Here is a 19,637-nt window from a genome sequence, read left to right as displayed (position 1 = left end):
ATGTCACAGGCTCGATGGCACAGGTGTGAAAAAAGTGACTACAGGATAAGGGAGATTTTGAATTTCTGGGAGATTTTGAATTTCTGCAGACACTTGTGGACACTGGACACTTGGATTGTGTGAGGCCCACTGAATATCACAGCGCTATGTCACAGGCTCGATGGCACAGGTGTGAAAAAAGTGACTACAGGATAAGGGAGATTTTGAATTTCTGCAGACACTTGTGGACACTGGACACTTGGATTGTGTGAGGCCCACTGAATATCACAGTGCTATGTCACAGGCTCGATGGCACAGGTGTGAAAAAAGTGACTACAGGATAAGGGAGATTTTAAATTTCTGCAGACACTTGTGGACACTGGACACTTGGATTGTGTGAGGCCCACTGAATATCACAGTGCTATGTCACAGGCTCGATGGCACAGGTGTGAAAAAAGTGACTACAGGATAAGGGAGATTTTGAATTTCTGGGAGATTTTGAATTTCTGCAGACACTTGTGGACACTGGACACTTGGATTGTGTGAAGCCCACTGAATATCACAGCGCTATGTCACAGGCTCGATGGCACAGGTGTGAAAAAAGTGACTACAGGATAAGGGAGATTTAGATTTTCTGCAGACACTTGTGGACACTGGACACTTGGATTGTGTGAGGCCCACTGAATATCACAGCGCTATGTCACAGGCTCGATGGCACAGGTGTGAAAAAAGTGACTACAGGATAAGGGAGATTTTGAATTTCTGCAGACACTTGTGGACACTGGACACTTGGATTGTGTGAGGCCCACTGAATATCACAGTGCTATGTCACAGGCTCGATGGCACAGGTGTGAAAAAAGTGACTACAGGATAAGGGAGATTTTGAATTTCTGCAGACACTTGTGGACACTGGACACTTGGATTGTGTGAGGCCCACTGAATATCACAGTGCTATGTCACAGGCTCGATGGCACAGGTGTGAAAAAAGTGACTACAGGATAAGGGAGATTTTGAATTTCTGCAGACACTTGTGGACACTGGACACTTGGATTGTGTGAGGCCCACTGAATATCACAGTGCTATGTCACAGGCTCGATGGCACAGGTGTGAAAAAAGTGACTACAGGATAAGGGAGATTTTGAATTTCTGGGAGATTTTGAATTTCTGCAGACACTTGTGGACACTGGACACTTGGATTGTGTGAGGCCCACTGAATATCACAGCGCTATGTCACAGGCTCGATGGCACAGGTGTGAAAAAAGTGACTACAGGATAAGGGAGATTTTGAATTTCTGCAGACACTTGTGGACACTGGACACTTGGATTGTGTGAGGCCCACTGAATATCACAGTGCTATGTCACAGGCTCGATGGCACAGGTGTGAAAAAAGTGACTACAGGATAAGGGAGATTTTGAATTTCTGCAGACACTTGTGGACACTGGACACTTGGATTGTGTGAGGCCCACTGAATATCACAGTGCTATGTCACAGGCTCGATGGCACAGGTGTGAAAAAAGTGACTACAGGATAAGGGAGATTTTGAATTTCTGGGAGATTTTGAATTTCTGCAGACACTTGTGGACACTGGACACTTGGATTGTGTGAGGCCCACTGAATATCACAGCGCTATGTCACAGGCTCGATGGCACAGGTGTGAAAAAAGTGACTACAGGATAAGGGAGATTTAGATTTTCTGCAGACACTTGTGGACACTGGACAATTGGATTGTGTGAGGCCTACTGAATATCACAGCGCTATGTCACAGGCTCGATGGCACAGGTGTGAAAAAAGTGACTACAGGATAAGGGAGATTTAGATTTTCTGCAGACACTTGTGGACACTGGACACTTGGATTGTGTGAGGCCCACTGAATATCACAGCGCTATGTCACAGGCTCGATGGCACAGGTGTGAAAAAAGTGACTACAGGATAAGGGAGATTTTGAATTTCTGCAGAAACTTGTGGACACTGGACACTTGGATTGTGTGAGGCCCACTGAATATCACAGTGCTATGTCACAGGCTCGATGGCACAGGTGTGAAAAAGTGACTACAGGATAAGGGAGATTTTGAATTTCTGGGAGATTTTGAATTTCTGCAGACACTTGTGGACACTGGACACTTGGATTGTGTGAGGCCCACTGAATATCACAGCGCTATGTCACAGGCTCGATGGCACAGGTGTGAAAAAAGTGACTACAGGATAAGGGAGATTTTGAATTTCTGCAGACACTTGTGGACACTGGACACTTGGATTGTGTGAGGCCCACTGAATATCACAGTGCTATGTCACAGGCTCGATGGCACAGGTGTGAAAAAAGTGACTACAGGATAAGGGAGATTTTGAATTTCTGCAGACACTTGTGGACACTGGACACTTGGATTGTGTGAGGCCCACTGAATATCTCAGTGCTATGTTACAGGCTCGATGGCACAGGTGTGAAAAAAGTGACTACAGGATAAGGGAGATTTTGAATTTCTGGGAGATTTTGAATTTCTGCAGACACTTGTGGACACTGGACACTTGGATTGTGTGAGGCCCACTGAATATCACAGCGCTATGTCACAGGCTCGATGGCACAGGTGTGAAAAAAGTGACTACAGGATAAGGGAGATTTAGATTTTCTGCAGACACTTGTGGACACTGGACACTTGGATTGTGTGAGGCCCACTGAATATCACAGCGCTATGTCACAGGCTCGATGGCACAGGTGTGAAAAAAGTGACTATAGGATAAGGGAGATTTTGAATTTCTGCAGACACTTGTGGACACTGGACACTTGGATTGTGTGAGGCCCACTGAATATCACAGTGCTATGTCACAGGCTCGATGGCACAGGTGTGAAAAAAGTGACTTCAGGATAAGGGAGATTTTGAATTTCTGCAGACACTTGTGGACACTGGACACTTGGATTGTGTGAGGCCCACTGAATATCACAGTGCTATGTCACAGGCTCGATGGCACAGGTGTGAAAAAAGTGACTACAGGATAAGGGAGATTTTGAATTTCTGGGAGATTTTGAATTTCTGCAGACACTTGTGGACACTGGACACTTGGATTGTGTGAGGCCCACTGAATATCACAGCGCTATGTCACAGGCTCGATGGCACAGGTGTGAAAAAAGTGACTACAGGATAAGGGAGATTTTGAATTTCTGCAGACACTTGTGGACACTGGACACTTGGATTGTGTGAGGCCCACTGAATATCACAGTGCTATGTCACAGGCTCGATGGCACAGGTGTGAAAAAAGTGACTACAGGATAAGGGAGATTTTGAATTTCTGCAAACACTTGTGGACACTGGACACTTGGATTGTGTGAGGCCCACTGAATATCACAGTGCTATGTCACAGGCTCGATGGCACAGGTGTGAAAAAAGTGACTACAGGATAAGGGAGATTTTGAATTTCTGGGAGATTTTGAATTTCTGCAGACACTTGTGGACACTGGACACTTGGATTGTGTGAGGCCCACTGAATATCACAGCGCTATGTCACAGGCTCGATTGCACAGGTGTGAAAAAAGTGACTACAGGATAAGGGAGATTTAGATTTTCTGCAGACACTTGTGGACACTGGACACTTGGATTGTGTGAGGCCCATTGAATATCACAGCGCTATGTCACAGGCTCGATGCAGCAGGTGTGAAAAAAGTGACTACAGGATAAGGGAAATTTTGAATTTCTGCAGACACTTGTGGACACTGGACACTTGGATTGTGTGAGGCCCACTGAATATCACAGTGCTATGTCCCAGGCTCGATGGCACAGGTGTGAAAAAAGTGACTACAGGATAAGGGAGGTTTTGAATTTCTGCAGACACTTGTGGACACTGGACACTTGGATTGTGTGAGGCCCACTGAATATCACAGTTCTATGTCACAGGCTCGATGGCACAGGTGTGAAAAAAGTGACTACAGGATAAGGGAGATTTTGAATTTCTGGGAGATTTTGAATTTCTGCAGACACTTGTGGACACTGGACACTTGGATTGTGTGAGGCCCACTGAATATCACAGCGCTATGTCACAGGCTCGATGGCACAGGTGTGAAAAAAGTGACTACAGGATAAGGGAGATTTTGAATTTCTCCAGACACTTGTGGACACTGGACACTTGGATTGTGTGAGGCCCACTGAATATCAAAGTGCTATGTCACAGGCTCGATGGCACAGGTGTGAAAAAAGTGACTACAGGATAAGGGAGATTTTGAATTTCTGGGAGATTTTGAATTTCTGCAGACACTTGTGGACACTGGACACTTGGATTGTGTGAGGCCCACTGAATATCACAGCGCTATGTCACAGGCTCGATGGCACAGGTGTGAAAAAAGTGACTACAGGATAAGGGAGATTTTAAATTTCTGCAGACACTTGTGGACACTGGACACTTGGATTGTGTGAGGCCCACTGAATATCACAGTGCTATGTCACAGGCTCGATGGCACAGGTGTGAAAAAAGTGACTACAGGATAAGGGAGATTTTGAATTTCTGCAGACACTTGTGGACACTGGACACTTTTGGATTGTGTGAGGCCCAATGAATATCAGAGCGCTATGTCACAGGCTCGATGCAGCAGGTGTGAAAAAAGTGACTACAGGATAAGGGAGATTTTGAATTTCTGCAGACACTGGACACTTTTGGATTGTGTGAGGCCCAATGAATATCAGAGCGCTATGTCACAGGCTCGATGCAGCAGGTGTGAAAAAAGTGACTACAGGATAAGGGAGATTTTGAATTTCTGCAGACACTTGTGGACACTGGACACTTTTGGATTGTGTGAGGCCCACTGAATATCACAGCGCTATGTCACAGGCTCGATGGCACAGGTGTGAAAAAAGTGAATTGTAGAATTGGGCAGAATAGGAATCTCCCTAGAGTGTAGGTCTGTAAGAACGGAACAAGTCCTCCACTTATCCTTCCACAGTGACACACAGATAGCTTCACTGTGGCTGTGATTACAGCCGTTACACGGTACTGTGTGAGGAGCGTACACCGCTGTATGATGTGAATAAATGCACGCTCAGTACCTTAGCAGGACAAAAAAAAAATTGGGATTGCTTTTAAAAAAGCAGTTTGCAGAGCAGTGGGGAAACAGCAATGCAGCTGTCAGGAAGCCTTAGAAGGCAGCCTAACAACCAACACCGCTGATCCACCACAATATAGCCTCCCCTTGCACTGCACACACAGTGACTGGTGTATTGCACAGGCAAAATCGCTAGCAGCAGAAGCAATTTTTTTGTCTTCTTCCCTGCCTAACGCTCTCCCTACAGAATCAGCAACCTCTCCCTATGCTAAGATCGGCAGAAGTAAGATGGCGGTCGGCGTGCACGCCCTTTTATAACCCCTGTGACGCCCACCAAAGCAAGCCAATCACTTGCATGCCCTTCTGAAAGATGGTGGCGACCCCTGCCTATGTCATCACGTTGCCCACAGTGTCCGTGGATCCTGATTGGCTGAAAAAGAGCGCTAAACAAATTTTTGAAACGCGACTTTGGCGCGTAAGTCGCCGACCTCGTGGCCGAACTTATCCTAGGTTCAGGTTTCGTTTCATGAAACCCGACTTTGCCAAAAGTCGGCGACTTTTGAAATTGTTCGACCCGTTTCGCTCAACTCTACTGATGAGACAACCACTCACAGCCTACCAATACATGGAGGGGTAATTGCTTAGTATACAATTGCACAAAAGAGGCTTGTATAGGGTGCCGGTCACACACAGGTAATGCACAGTGTCTGGCTTACAGCCTGTTAGTGACGCCTATACTATTAGATCAGGCGGGCTGCCCAGCATGTCCACCCCATGAGTACAGACACCCTACTTTACTAGGCCAAAAATGCTGGGCTTGGCTGCACCCTGAAAAATGATGTGCAAAAAATATACATAATATATGAGGTATTAGTCAAGTGAAGCACTGGGCAAAATTAAAAAGGGCCCCAAATTCTAACATATTGCCCTGTTACATAGAAGCATTTAGGGTGCATTTACACAATCTGATTTTAGACCATTAGACAACTTATTTATCTGCTCTGTATACAGGCTGATGAAGAAAGATGGCGACAGAATGATCGCTAATACAATTGTTCTATCAGATGCTAGTTAGTGTCAGGACATTCTTTGGGGAGAATGGTGCATACAGAATTCTGATATTGTCACGCCGTCGCTCTCCTCACTCGCTCCTGCTGTGCCACCGCCTCCTGTACCCCGTCTGACTCACCTGCCTGCAGCGTCCCGGCGCGTCCCCATCTCTGCTCCTGCTCCCATGACTGCGCGTGCCACCTCCCGGGCGCGCGCTCCCCGCGCCCGGGCACTTCCTCCTCTTTGAGCCGGCCCCTCCTCCTGGTCCTCTCTATGGTCAGGAGGACCCTGACCCGAAGGCTCCTCCCCACTCTCCTATATCAGGCCGTCGCTCCCTAGTGACGTTGCCTGATTGTCACTTGCATTCCCTAGTGATTCTGGCCCCACTCCTGCTGGCGGTTGCCGCTGCGTCCTCCGCTGCGCTCTTCGTGTCGGGTCCTTCCATTCTTGTTACCTGTGCCTTCCTGTCTTCCAGTGTTCCTGACATTCTACCCTGGTCCAGCCACCTGTGTTCCTGATGTTCTACCCTGGTCCAGCCTCCTGTGTTCCTGACGTTCTACCCCGGTCCAGCCACCTGTGTTCCTGACGTTCTACCCTGGTCCAGCCTCCTGTGTTACTGACGTTCTACCCTGGTCCAGCCTCCTGTGTTCCTGATGCTCTACCCCGGTGCAGCCACCTGTGTTCCTGACGTTCTACCCCTGTCCAGTCTCTTGTGTTCCAGCCGTTCTCCCCGGGTCCAGTCCTCCGGCTTCTCTGGCTTCCACCTGTTTGATCTCCCCCGTCTGGCCTGGGTACCAGCTGCCGCGGTAATAGTCTTCCCTGGGCCTGCCCCTAACGCTCCCTGTATAGGGGGTGGTTCCACCTGGCCCGCTCGCCCAGGGAGGGTTCGTTGCCGTGGTCCAGTGGGTTCACCCTCGGGGATCCTAGCAGTACAATCAGGCCATGAATCCCGCTGGTACTCCAACAACCACCCAGAAGGAACTGGCGACTCTACGAGACAACCAGGCTCGGATCATGACTTTCCTAAAATCTATGGAGTCCCGGCTATCGTCACTGCAGCCTTCAGATCCCGGAAACGCATCCCAGCTGGCTAGTCTCCAGCAGGAGCTTGCCCAGCAACGTGATACTCAGGGCCATATTTTGAATTATATGGCTTCTGTGGATAATCGACTCCTTTCTCTCCAGTCTGCCGCAGCTGCCCCTGTTCAGGCGCCGCTTCCACATCCGCCGCCCCGTCTAGCTAAGCCTCCGCGGTATGGCGGAGATCCCCGATTGTGCAGGGGGTTCCTTAATCAGTGCCAATTGCATTTTGAATTGCTACCTCAGCAATATCCTTCGGACCGGGCCAAGGTGGCCTTTATAGTATCCCACTTGGAGGGCGAGGCATTGGCCTGGGTGAACCCTCTCTGGGAGCGAGACGATCCGGTGGTCTCCCAGCTTTCCACGTTCCTCGAGACCTTTCGCAAGGTTTTTGACGAACCGGGACGCGTGACCTCAACCACGGAGTCCCTATTCAATCTCCGCCAGGGTACTCTCTCCGTGGGTCAATATGCCATTCAGTTTCGCACCCTGGCCTCCGAGCTAGGGTGGAACAACGAGGCTTTGGTGGGGGCATTTTGGCGGGGTTTGTCTGCTCGTATCAAGGACGAGCTGGCGGGTTGGGACACTCCCACATCCCTAGAGGATCTCATTTCCCTGGCGACTCGCATTGATTTGCGCTTCCAGGAGCGCTCCCGCGAGTCTGCCAGAGAGAGAAGACTTCCCCGGTCCCTTCTAGCCACACGCAGTCCTTCCGGCTCGCGATTTGGCTCCTCCTCCGCTGCCCCAGCCCCGGAACCTATGCAGGTAGATCGCCTTAAACCGGCAGAGCAGCGCCGCCAGGAGAGGTTCGATAAGGGTCTCTGCCTGTACTGCGGCAGTTCCTCCCATCTTCTGCGCTCATGCCCAGTGAGACCGGGAAACGCCTCCGCCTAGGACAGGTAAGAGAGGCCTCCCTAGGTGTCAGTGATACCTCTCTTCCCTTGACCCTTTCTGTCCTCTTGAATCTTGGTTCCTCCCGCGTCTCCGAGCTGGCCTATATTGATTCAGGAGCTGCCGGGAATTTCATCCAGCTCGAGGCGGTCAAAAAGTTGCGGATACCTGTCAGATCCTTGGAGTCTCCTCAGCAGTTAGCTTCTGTCGACGGTGCTCCCCTACGGGAGGTCGTTACCTTGGTCACTGAAGAGGTGGAATTACAAGTTGGGGCTCTACATCGAGAGAAGATAGCCTTCTTCGTTTTACCCTCGCTGTCCCACACCATCCTCTTAGGCCTTCCGTGGTTAAGGTCCCATGAGCCCGTTCTCGATTGGCGATCTGGGGACATCCTTCGTTGGGGTCAGTCGTGCCACTCTTCGTGCCTACTTCCCGTTCAACCTATCAAGACGCCTAGGACTTCATCGGTACCCGTAGGTCTGCCGTCGGCCTATTGATCCTTCGTAGACGTCTTCAACAAAAAAGAGGCAGAGTGCCTGCCCCCGCATCGTCCTTACGACTGCTCCAACGACCTCGTCCCAGGTTCCACTCCACCCCGGGGCCGAATTTATCCTTTGAATCCTCTTGAATCTCAAGCCATGTCTGAGTACGTCCAGGAAAATTTGGTTAGAGGCTTTATCCGGAAGTCTTCCTCACCCGCAGGCGCGGGCTTCTTTTTCGTGAAGAAGAAGGATGGGACCCTTCGTCCGTGCATCGACTACCGGGGCCTCAATGAGATCACTATCAAGAACAAGTACCCGCTTCCCATCATTCCGGAGCTATTTGATCGGTTGCGAGGGGCACGAATTTTCACCAAACTGGATCTTCGCGGGGCTTACAATCTCATCCGCATCCGCCCTGGTGACGAATGGAAGACCGCGTTCAACACCAGGGATGGCCACTATGAATACTTGGTCATGCCCTTCGGCTTGTGCAATGCCCCCGCCGTGTTCCAGGAATTCGTGAATGACATTTTCCGGGACCTCCTGTACTCTTGTGTGGTAGTATATCTGGACGATATTCTTGTCTTTTCCTCGGATTTGGCTACCCATAGGAGGAGTGTGCGTCTAGTCCTCTCACGCCTGAGGGAGAATCGTCTGTATGCAAAGCTGGAGAAATGCTCCTTTGAACAAACCTCTCTCTCGTTCCTGGGGTACATTGTTTCTGATTCTGGCTTAAGCATGGATCCAGAGAAAGTGTCAGCCGTACGCAACTGGCCACAACCTCGTGGAGTCAAGGCGATTCAACGATTCCTGGGTTTTGCAAATTATTACTGGCAATTCATCCCTCACTTCTCATCCTTGACCGCTCCCATCTCCTCTTTGATTCGTAAAGGGGCCAACCCGCACGTTTGGTCCTCTGAGGCCGAAGAATCCTTCCTTGCCCTGAAGCAGGCCTTTGCCTCTGCTCCAGTCCTTCACCGTCCGGAGATTAACAAACCTTTCATCTTGGAAGTGGATGCCTCGGCCATCGGGGCCGGAGCTGTGCTCTCTCAGAGATCCCCTTCTGGGCGACTGGTCACCTGTGGCTTCTTTTCCAAAACGTTCTCGTCTCCGGAACGGAATTACTCCATTGGCGACAGGGAGCTTTTGGCCATCAAGATGGAGTTACAGGAATGGCGGTACCCTTTGGAAGGAGCTGTGCATCCTTTTAAGATCTACACGGACCATAAGAATTTGGCTTATATTCAATCGGCACAGAGACTTAATCCACGACAAGCAAGATGGTCTTTATTTTTCGCCCGTTTCGACTTTGAATTGCACTTTCGCCCGGGTCAGAGGAACCTCAAGGCTGATGCATTGTCCAGATAATTTCTTGCTGTCGATACCGAGGAAGACCCTACGCACATCCTGGACCCCTCCAAGATCATCACGGTGGCACCCCTCAGTTTATCTACCCTACCACCGGGTAAGACCTTCGTCCCAGTGACCAACCGGAGGCGAGTCTTGCATTGGGGCCATGCCTCCAAGATTGCAGGCCACGTTGGATTGAAAAAAACCCTTCATCTGATCTCACGCTACTATTGGTGGCCTACTCTTCCTCAAGACATTCGTAGCTTTCTAGCCTCGTGCCCATCCTGTGCCAAAAACAAGGTTCCCAGGCAATTACCGTCTGGACTCCTGCACCCTCTTCCAGTTCCTTCGGCTCCCTGGCAGTCCATTGCTATGGACTTTATCACTGATCTACCTCATTCCTCTGGATGTACTGTCGTCTTAGTCGTTGTGGATAGATTCTCCAAGATGGCTCATTTCATCCCTCTGTCCGGATTACCCTCGGCTCCTGAACTGGCGAAGGTTTTTATCCACCATATTTTTCGTCTCCATGGCTTCCCTCAACGTATTGTCTCTGATAGATGAGTTCAGTTTACCTCCCGATTTTGGAGAGCGCTCTGCAAGTTTATGAACATTACGCTGGATTTCTCCTCCGCCTATCACCCTCAGACCAACGGTCAAGCAGAGCGTACTAACCAAGTTTTGGTTAATTACCTCCGTCACTTCTCCAATGCTCACCAGAACGACTGGTCAGACTTGCTCCCATGGGCCGAATTTGCGTATAACAATCACGCCAACGAATCTTCTGCCAAGTCTCCCTTCTTTATCGTCTACGTACTACATCCAGGCGTGCCTCTACCTGTTCCCCCCGTCTCGGGTGTGCCGGTTGCTGATCTTCTGTCTGGAGAGTTCTCCAGGATCTGGCAGGAGACCAACACCGCTCTCAAAGAAGCTCAGGTTCGGATGAAGAGACACGCAGACAAGAGACGCTTAGACCCACCTCTCTATCATCCCGGCGACAGAGTGTGGTTATCTTCTAAGTTCATCCGCCTTAAGGTTCCCTCGCACAAGTTGGGTCCCCGGTATATTGGACCCTTCGAGGTCTTGACTTGCATCAACGATGTTTCTTACAAGTTGAAGCTCCCTGCCTCGCTTCGCATCCCCAATTCGTTTCATGTTTCCCTTCTGAAACCTGTGGTCCTCAACCAATTCCATGCCACTACCACCCGCACCCCTCATCCTGCTTCCGTCGATGATGTCTTTGAGGTTAAAGACATTCTCGCCATGAAGAGGCTGAGGGGAAAAACCTTTTTCCTGGTCGATTGGAAGGGTTTTGGTCCTGAGGAGAGATCTTGGGAGCCTCGGGAGAACGTTCAAGCTCCCCGGATTGTGGCAAGATTTCTTTCTAGCCTTGGGAGGGGGGCACGTAGGGAGGGCGGTACTGTCACGCCGTCGCTCTCCTCACTTGCTCCTGCTGTGCCACCGCCTCCTGTACCCCGTCTGACTCACCTGCCTGCAGCGTCCCGGCGCGTCCCCGTCTCTGCTCCTGCTCCCATGACTGCGCGTGCCACCTCCCGGGCGCGCGCTCCCCGCGCCCGGGCACTTCCTCCTCTTTGAGCCGGCCCCTCCTCCTGGTCCTCTCTATGGTCAGGAGGACCCTGACCCGAAGGCTCCTCCCGACTCTCCTATATCAGGCCGTCGCTCCCTAGTGACGTTGCCTGATTGTCACTTGCATTCCCTAGTGATTCTGGCCCCACTCCTGCTGGCGGTTGCCGCTGCGTCCTCCGCTGCGCTCTTCGTGTCGGGTCCTTCCATTCTTGTTACCTGTGCCCCCCTGTCTTCCAGTGTTCCTGACGTTCTACCCTGATCCAGCCACCTGTGTTCCTGACGTTCTACCCTGGTCCAGCCTCCTGGGTTCCTGACGTTCTACCCCGGTCCAGCCACCTGTGTTCCTGACGTTCTACCCTGGTCCAGCCTCCTGTGTTCCTGGCGCTCTACCCCGGTGCAGCCACCTGTGTTCCTGACGTTCTACCCCTGTCCAGTCTCTTGTGTTCCAGCCGTTCTCCCCGGGTCCAGTCCTCCGGCTTCTCTGGCTTCCACCTGTTTGATCTCCCCCGTGTGGCCTGGGTACCAGCTGCCGCGGTAATAGTCTTCCCTGGGCCTCCCCCTAACGCTCCCTGTATAGGGGGTGGTTCCACCTGGCCCGCTTGCCCAGGGAGGGTTCGTTGCCGTGGTCCAGTGGGTTCACCCTCGGGGATCCTAGCAGATATTGTGTGCGGGGGTGAGTACAACAACCGGATGCTGTCCGATTTTAGGATCTTGAGCAAGGCTGGAAGTCTAAAAATATGCTCTATCATCTCCCATCCCATTTACTTTTGCTTTTAGCTGCCCTCTATCTACTAGTATTGGATACAGCGGTCAATCCAGTGTCATGTAAGACTGACAGAATCTTCATGTGTAAAGAAATGCTACAGAATAATAAAAGGATGCCCAATCACCTTTGGGGTCAGAATTTAGTGAGGTCTGTTCCTGGTCTGAACTTACAGTATTCAGAACTGTCACTTTTCCTGACATGGCTGTTATAGTAAATCATTGTATTCCTTGTAATGTTTGTACAACAATTCAGGAGCATTTTTACCTGTGTTGTGATATTTCTCTGCTATTCACCCCAGAATTGTATGAATAGCTACTTTCTATAGCATAACTTATGAATTTGACCTATTGAGCTATAGCTGCAGTACAGGCCATACAGTGAGGTGCGGCAACCTTGTAACCGGCAGCTGTCACTATTCAACTAAAATCATTAATGCCACAGAAAGTCTGTGCGCAGCCAACGCCTAATTGACAATTGGGTGCTACCATTTTTCCTTGTTAATAGTCTGATGCTGATGGCGATAAATGAACATTGTCCGACTCAACCCTTTAACAAGAGAGATGGTTACAGTTATTCATATGTTTTTAGATGAAATAGTAGAGGAACAGCACAATGGTGACTTTTAAAAAAAATATGTTTCATGGTTATTTTTTGGGGAGTACATGGCTTTACGGAAACAGACATTACTATTTGCTATGTACTCTGCCTATGACTGATGACTGACCAGTAATGTCTGCTATACTGGTATCTATCCACTATATGGTCACAGTCCTGTATGTTGGTATTATTGGTTATATTGGTAAACTTGTATAATTTAATCGTGCCATGCTTTGGTATGACATTGTATATGGCTAATTTATCTAATGCCGAAAAACAACCCTAGTTCAATGATCATCATTATATCTGAAGGTTGGGGTCCTGAATCATAAGACCTCCTGCACCCAAGTCTAACATTATTCCTCATTTCCAAATATGTGTGAATGATATTAACAACTAGTTTAATATTCAGAGCTCTTCTATCTTAGTGCATCTTTAGCTGTACTGTGAAAAGGTCATGCCATGCTTATGCGTAATAAATTATGCTGCAAAATAACAGTTTTACGATGGCTGTTTCTTGAACCGCATAACCATTTATATAGAAAGAGCCAGTTGCTCACAATCTTCTGAGTCTTTCTAATTCCTATTGTGCCTACATCTTTGTGTAACACTTATTTCTTGCTTTTAGGCAATATTTATAGGACATCGTTCCTCGCACCCACTTACCTTTATTTGTCTTGGTAACTGCCATAACCATAATGGGCACCCCAATAACAGATGATAAAATCCAGATGCATACATTTATAGCTTTGGCCTTAGATGGGGTGCGAAAGTCCAGAGCACGAACAGGGTGGCAGACGGCAATGTAGCGATCAACACTCATCATAGTTAAGGTAAAAATACTGGTAAACATGTTGTAGTAGTCTATCGACAGAACTATCTTGCAGAGGATTTCTCCGAATGGCCACGTCTCCATAAGGTACTTGGCGCTCTGGAAAGGTAAGGTACTAGTAGCTAGGGCATCTGCCAGCGCCAGATTGAAGATATAAATGTTGGTTGCTGTCTTCATCTTAGTGTATCTATAAGATATAAGGAGATTGAACATCTGGGTAATATTCTACATTATTAACAATTCAAGTTGACTAACATACAATAAGGTATACAGAACATTGTGCATCTGCTGGAACTATAGAACCTATATATAGGACACACAACGACATTATTTTAATAAATATCCAATCTTTATTTATTACATATTTTGAAGAATAAAATCAATATGGGAAAATATATTCTCGATAAGAATAAAATGTAGGAAAATGAAGATACGTGTTCCAGCTCCTTAAAATGATCCTTTATTAGACAGTAGTTAAAACATAGTGTTCACGACAGCAATAATCCTCAAATCATAGTGGACGTGTATATAAGACACTGATGGTTCAGCAACGCGTTTCGATCAATGAGATCTTTATCACAGCTTAACCTCCTATTCACAGCAAACAGGTCTTATAGGTATCACAGACCAATCACGTAATGAAACGTAATCTCGTTTCTCTTGTTGAGACCATTTGGATATCTTGTTCCCAGATTATAAATCCAGAATGCCTCATGTGTTAGTAAATGTCTGTGTATATCACCCCCTCTCTTGAGATTTTTTACTTGCTCAATGCCTGAGATAGACAAAGATGTGGTGTTACCATTATGCTGTAAAATAAAATGCTTTGCAGCCATAGAAATATTGCGAGAGGTACCTGTATTATTGTCAATATCCCTGATATGCTCAGATATACGAGTTTTTAATTTTCTCGTGGTGCATTCAATGAACATCAAATGACAAATAGTATTTTAAAAACTACATTTATAGAGTTACAGTTAATAAACTGATTGATGTTATAAACTTGCGATTCATCATAATTTTTAAAAGTTTTGGAACTTCTGCAAATCTACATGTTTTACATGTATCTGCTCCACATTTATAAAATCCTTTAATATTTCTGATGTCATTGAATTGAGGGCTATATCTCAAACAAGCAAAAGGTTTTTTATTCATAGTTTCTTTAGTGTAATTAATTCTAGGTTCTATCAAATCCGCTCTATCCTTATTATAAGCGATAGAGCCATCTCTTCTAAGAGACCATTCTGGATATGCACGTTTTCTTAATTTATCATGCAGAGCATCAAAATCTGATTTTAAATAATTTTCATCTGAACAGTTTCTTTTGAGCCTAATGTGTTCCCCTACTGGAACTGATTTTATTGTGTGCCTTGGATGACTGTTGCGGGCCTGTAAGATCATGTTCCCACTTGGTCCTGAATTTCTTGTAATTCCAAATGTAGAAAGGAAATGGTGTTATAATCTTATTTAAATGGAAAACGAATATTGTAGTCATTTGAATTAATATATTCCACAAATTTTGGTATGTCAGACACATCACGCCTCCAAATAACGAGGGTATCGTCGATGTATCTGCCATACTATAGAATATGATCAGAAAAAGAATTATCCATTGAATAAATGAATTTATTCTCCCAATACATTAGCGATATTGGCTAATGATGGTGAGTATTTAGCTCCCATCGGAACACCTGCTTTTTGCAAAAATATGTCATCATCAAAAGAAAACACATTATGCTTAAAAAGAAAGAAAAAGAGGTTGTAGGAGTGAGTCTTGTAGGAGTGAATCTGTCCTTACAATCAACTCTAGTCTGGATGGGATAAAAATATGGAGCAGGTGGAAGTTTTATCACTGGGACTGAATTTTGTGCCTGACCTTAATTTTGATCTTTTTTCAACAATATTGGACATAAATAAATTAATTTGAAATTATTGAGAAGGAATTGGAAAAATTGAAAAAATTGAAAAAAGCTATTAAAGATATGGAAAACAGGAAAATTAACAACAATCTTTCTTATAAACAGAAAAAATCATTATCAGAACTGAAAAAGATGACCAATATAGTTATTAAAAGGAGTGATAAAGGTGGAATGATAATTGTATTACACTCTGCTGATTATAAAGAAAAAATGTTGGAATTATTGTCGGATACAAGTATGTATGAGAAATTATCTATCAATCCTACAACTACATTGTGTGAAGAAATTGATAAAATCATTTTGGATGGTTTGAGTTTAGGCGTGCTCAACAAAAAACAAGCAGACTTCCACTAAAGAAACTATGAATAAAAAACCTTTTGTTTGTTTGAGATATAGCCCTCAATTCAATGACATCAAAAATATTACTTATAAGTGTCTACCTATTCTATACGAAGATGATATTCTAGCTAAAATTTTCTGGAATTAATGTTGTATCCAGAAGCGTACCCACTATAGGAAATGCGATATCACCTGGGCTATTGTCATCTAAGTTACCTCACAAAATTGGCTAAAATTTAAAGGATTTTATAAATGTGGAGCAAATAAATGTAAAACATGTAGAATTTCAGAAGTTACAAGAACATTTAAAAATTATGATGAATCGCAAGTTTATAACATCTGTTTATTAACTTTAACTCTATAAATGTAGTTTATAAACTGCTATTTGTCATTTGATGTACATTGAATGCACCACGGGAAAATTAAAAACTCGTATATCTGAGCATATCAGGGATATAGACAATTTTACAGGTACCTCTCGCAATATTTCTATGGCTGCAAGCATTTTATTTTACAGCATAATGGTAACACCACATCTCTGTCTATCTCAGTATTGAGCAAGTAAAAGTGTCAAGAGAGGGGGTGATATACACGGATGTTTACTAACACGGGAGGCATTCTGGATTTATAATCTGGGAACAAGATATCCAAATGGTCTCAACAAGAGAAACGAGATTATGTTTCATTACTGTTGATTATGTCTCTTTGCATGTATATATTTATTTGTCTTTTATTTAGTTTTTATTCTTTGTTAGTTTTCACAGCATTTTGTTACATTGTGTCAGTGATTGAATGATTACTATAAGGACTTGATTGGGTTAAATCACTTGACTCATGGTATTAGCGTGATTGGTCTGTGTCACCTATAAGACCTGTCTGTTGTGAATAGGAGGTTAAGCTGTGATAAAGATCTCATTGATTGAAACGCGTTGCTGAGCCATCAGTGTCTTTTATGCACATCTACTATGATTTGAGGATTATTGTTGCCGTGAACACTATGTTTTAACTAAAGGATCATTTTAAGGAGCTGGAACACTTATCTTCATTTTCCTGCTTAGGCTATGTCGAGTCTGGACAGAGTTCCGAGCACCTGTGGCTATTGGTGAGCTGGCTGTTGGCTAAAGCCCATTTTTCTTCTTTATAAGAGTAAAATGTGCAGGATGTGGGGTTACAATATCATGCAATATATAGATATCCAAATATTAAATATTCCACTGTATACATCAGTTAAAGGAATATAAACGAGGACCCTAATAATTACCACATATGCTATCGAGAATAAACAGATGTTAAAGTATAATATAACCATTTATTCATACTAAAACATAAAATATCATCGGTCTATGGCATCTAAACGTACCATAGGGTCAATATTAATATATATAAAACTGGATGTATCACAAAAATGTGTAGTCAGCATAAATTAAAAATTTCATATTGTTAAACACAGTAGACAAGGTCTTCGTTAATGTTCAGGCGAAACACGCACTGGGCGGCTGCAGTATATGTGGGGTCTGTATCAACTTGCCAGCTTTTAATTTTTGGACAGGCCCTTTCTACAGCATCCTGATCGATTAATGTTATTAATTTTTTTTATTAGTAGTATTATTTTATTTTAGTATGGTATGTAGTCTTTATAATAAATAATATCTGAGAGCACTTGCCACTTTACAAACACACGGGTCACACCACTTGGTTTTCACACTTTTTTGCGTGACCATCATTATTATATTTATACAGTATATATTTTTTTTCTTTGTAAAAAAGGCATATACCTTATCATTAATGTATTTACAATATATATATGCTTGTCTGCTATATTTAGCAATATGTAGTTTTTACCTTATGCTGACTACACATTTTTGTGATACATCCAGTTTCATATACACTGTATATTAATATTGACCCTATGGTACGTTTAGAAGCCATAGACCGATGATATTGTATATTCTAGCATGAATAAATGGTTATATTATACTTGAGCATCTGTTTATCCTCGATAGCATATGTGGTAATTATTAGGGTCCTCCTTTATATTCCTTTAATTGGCGTATACAGTAGAATATTTTACATTTGGATATCTATATATTTCATAATATTATAACCCCACATCCTGTACATTTTATTCTTATTGAGGATAATTTTTACTGTATTATTTTAATTCTTGAAAATATGTCATAAATAAAGATTTCTCAAACAGCTTGCACTACTATGATAAAGTTATATGTTTAAAGGGAATCTGTCAGCAGGATCATTCACTCAACCCTCCTAAGCCATCTATATGGACATGTAGGATATGTAGGCCGTAGAATCCAATGCCTTCCTAAGAAATCCACGCTTTTCTTAGTATGTAAATGAGCGGTGAAGATCTATGGGCAAGACACAGATCTGCATGAGGATTTCCCTCCAAAGCTTGTGTGTTATTAGTGTGGGAGGTCCCCTTTCACGTGGAATAAGCTCTGGAGACAGATTGCCAGGAAGATCTATGTCTGGGGAGTAGATCTTAACAGCTCATTTACATATTAAGAAAAACTCAGATAAAACATGTGATTGCAAATATGATGGTATCATCTTAGTTAGCTTTCTATGGCCTACAGTCCAATATAAATGGCTTATAAGGAGGAGGATACATCCTACTGACAGATTCCTGTTAATGCTGTCTACGCCAATGTTCTCTCTGCCTGCACTTGCTGATATCACATGAGAGGAAAAGGGGTACTATTATCATTTGTTGATGATTGGGTCTTGTACTTTTTACAGCAATATGGACTATGAGAATGTCAAGAACATACTGAGAAAAAGATTAACAGACATACAATGCATTTCTTTTTTATATATCTTAAAATATGTGATTACGGTTATGATAGATACTGTATATGTCTTACAAAGTTTGTATAGCCACTTTATTCTGGAATAACCTTCAGTGATTATGCCATCCACACAATACAAGTACGAATAGTCGATGTCCAAAACAATCTCATACGCACATCCACTCTGGATTATTTTCACTAGAAGGTTGAAACAAAAGCGCAATAGGGTCTTATCCGGGTAAAATGTTCAATTCATGAATGTGTTAAACTCACCTTCTCAAAGATAAAATAAAGCTTGTATAGTGAGTCAGCCTGCTGCACGTCCAACGGTCCACAACGGAACCGTACCACAATTCAATAAGGAATATATTCTTGGACTTTGAGTGCGCTGCCAGACGAATTCAATAACCACACAAGGTTAAAAAAGTTAACCCTTTAATCCCTACGCGTTTCGAAGCGTATCTACCCCTGAAGAAGAAGCGTTACGCTTCGAAACGCGTAGGGATTAAAGGGTTAACTTTTTTAACCTTGTGTGGTTATTGAATTCGTCTGGCAGCGCACTCAAAGTCCAAGAATATATTCCTTATTGAATTGCACATCCACTCTGGGCAGACACAAGTGAAAAGTAAGCAGCATAACATCGTATTTGCTGACCTTTGTCATAAGACATTTGTCCAAGAGATACAAGTGTGTATGATAGGCAATCGCTATTACCGCTCCCCCTTGCTTGTTCGCTGAGGCGAACCTCATACTGATGAGTTCATAAGCAATAAATTGTATTTAGTACATGGCAAACTGCAATCTCCATGGAAAACCTTAGACAACAAGCACTTTACAATTGATCCATTTACAACACTAGATTTTGAAGAAAAACTGTATAAAATTATAAGTGTAAGAAGGGCGAGGGGGCATTTTCTATAGATTTGTCCCT

At 44.8% G+C, this 19,637-nt stretch overlaps 1 protein-coding gene across 1 annotated transcript in view; it reads right to left on the bottom strand.

Annotated features, from left to right (window-relative positions):
• The window catches only part of OPRD1 (opioid receptor delta 1), an 80,980-nt gene that overhangs the window by 13,576 nt on the left and 47,767 nt on the right, over positions 1-19,637 (bottom strand). The window contains exon 3 of the mRNA XM_073564151.1: positions 13,473-13,825. Within this exon, the coding sequence (XP_073420252.1) occupies positions 13,473-13,825 (353 nt within the window). The remainder of the gene's footprint in view (positions 1-13,472; positions 13,826-19,637) is intronic.

Source organism: Dendrobates tinctorius, unplaced genomic scaffold (assembly GCF_039654945.1).
Source record: "Dendrobates tinctorius isolate UK_male_01 unplaced genomic scaffold, ASM3965494v1 ptg000015l, whole genome shotgun sequence".
NCBI lineage: Eukaryota > Metazoa > Chordata > Amphibia > Anura > Dendrobatidae > Dendrobates > Dendrobates tinctorius.
This window is presented reverse-complemented; position numbering and strand designations above follow the sequence as displayed.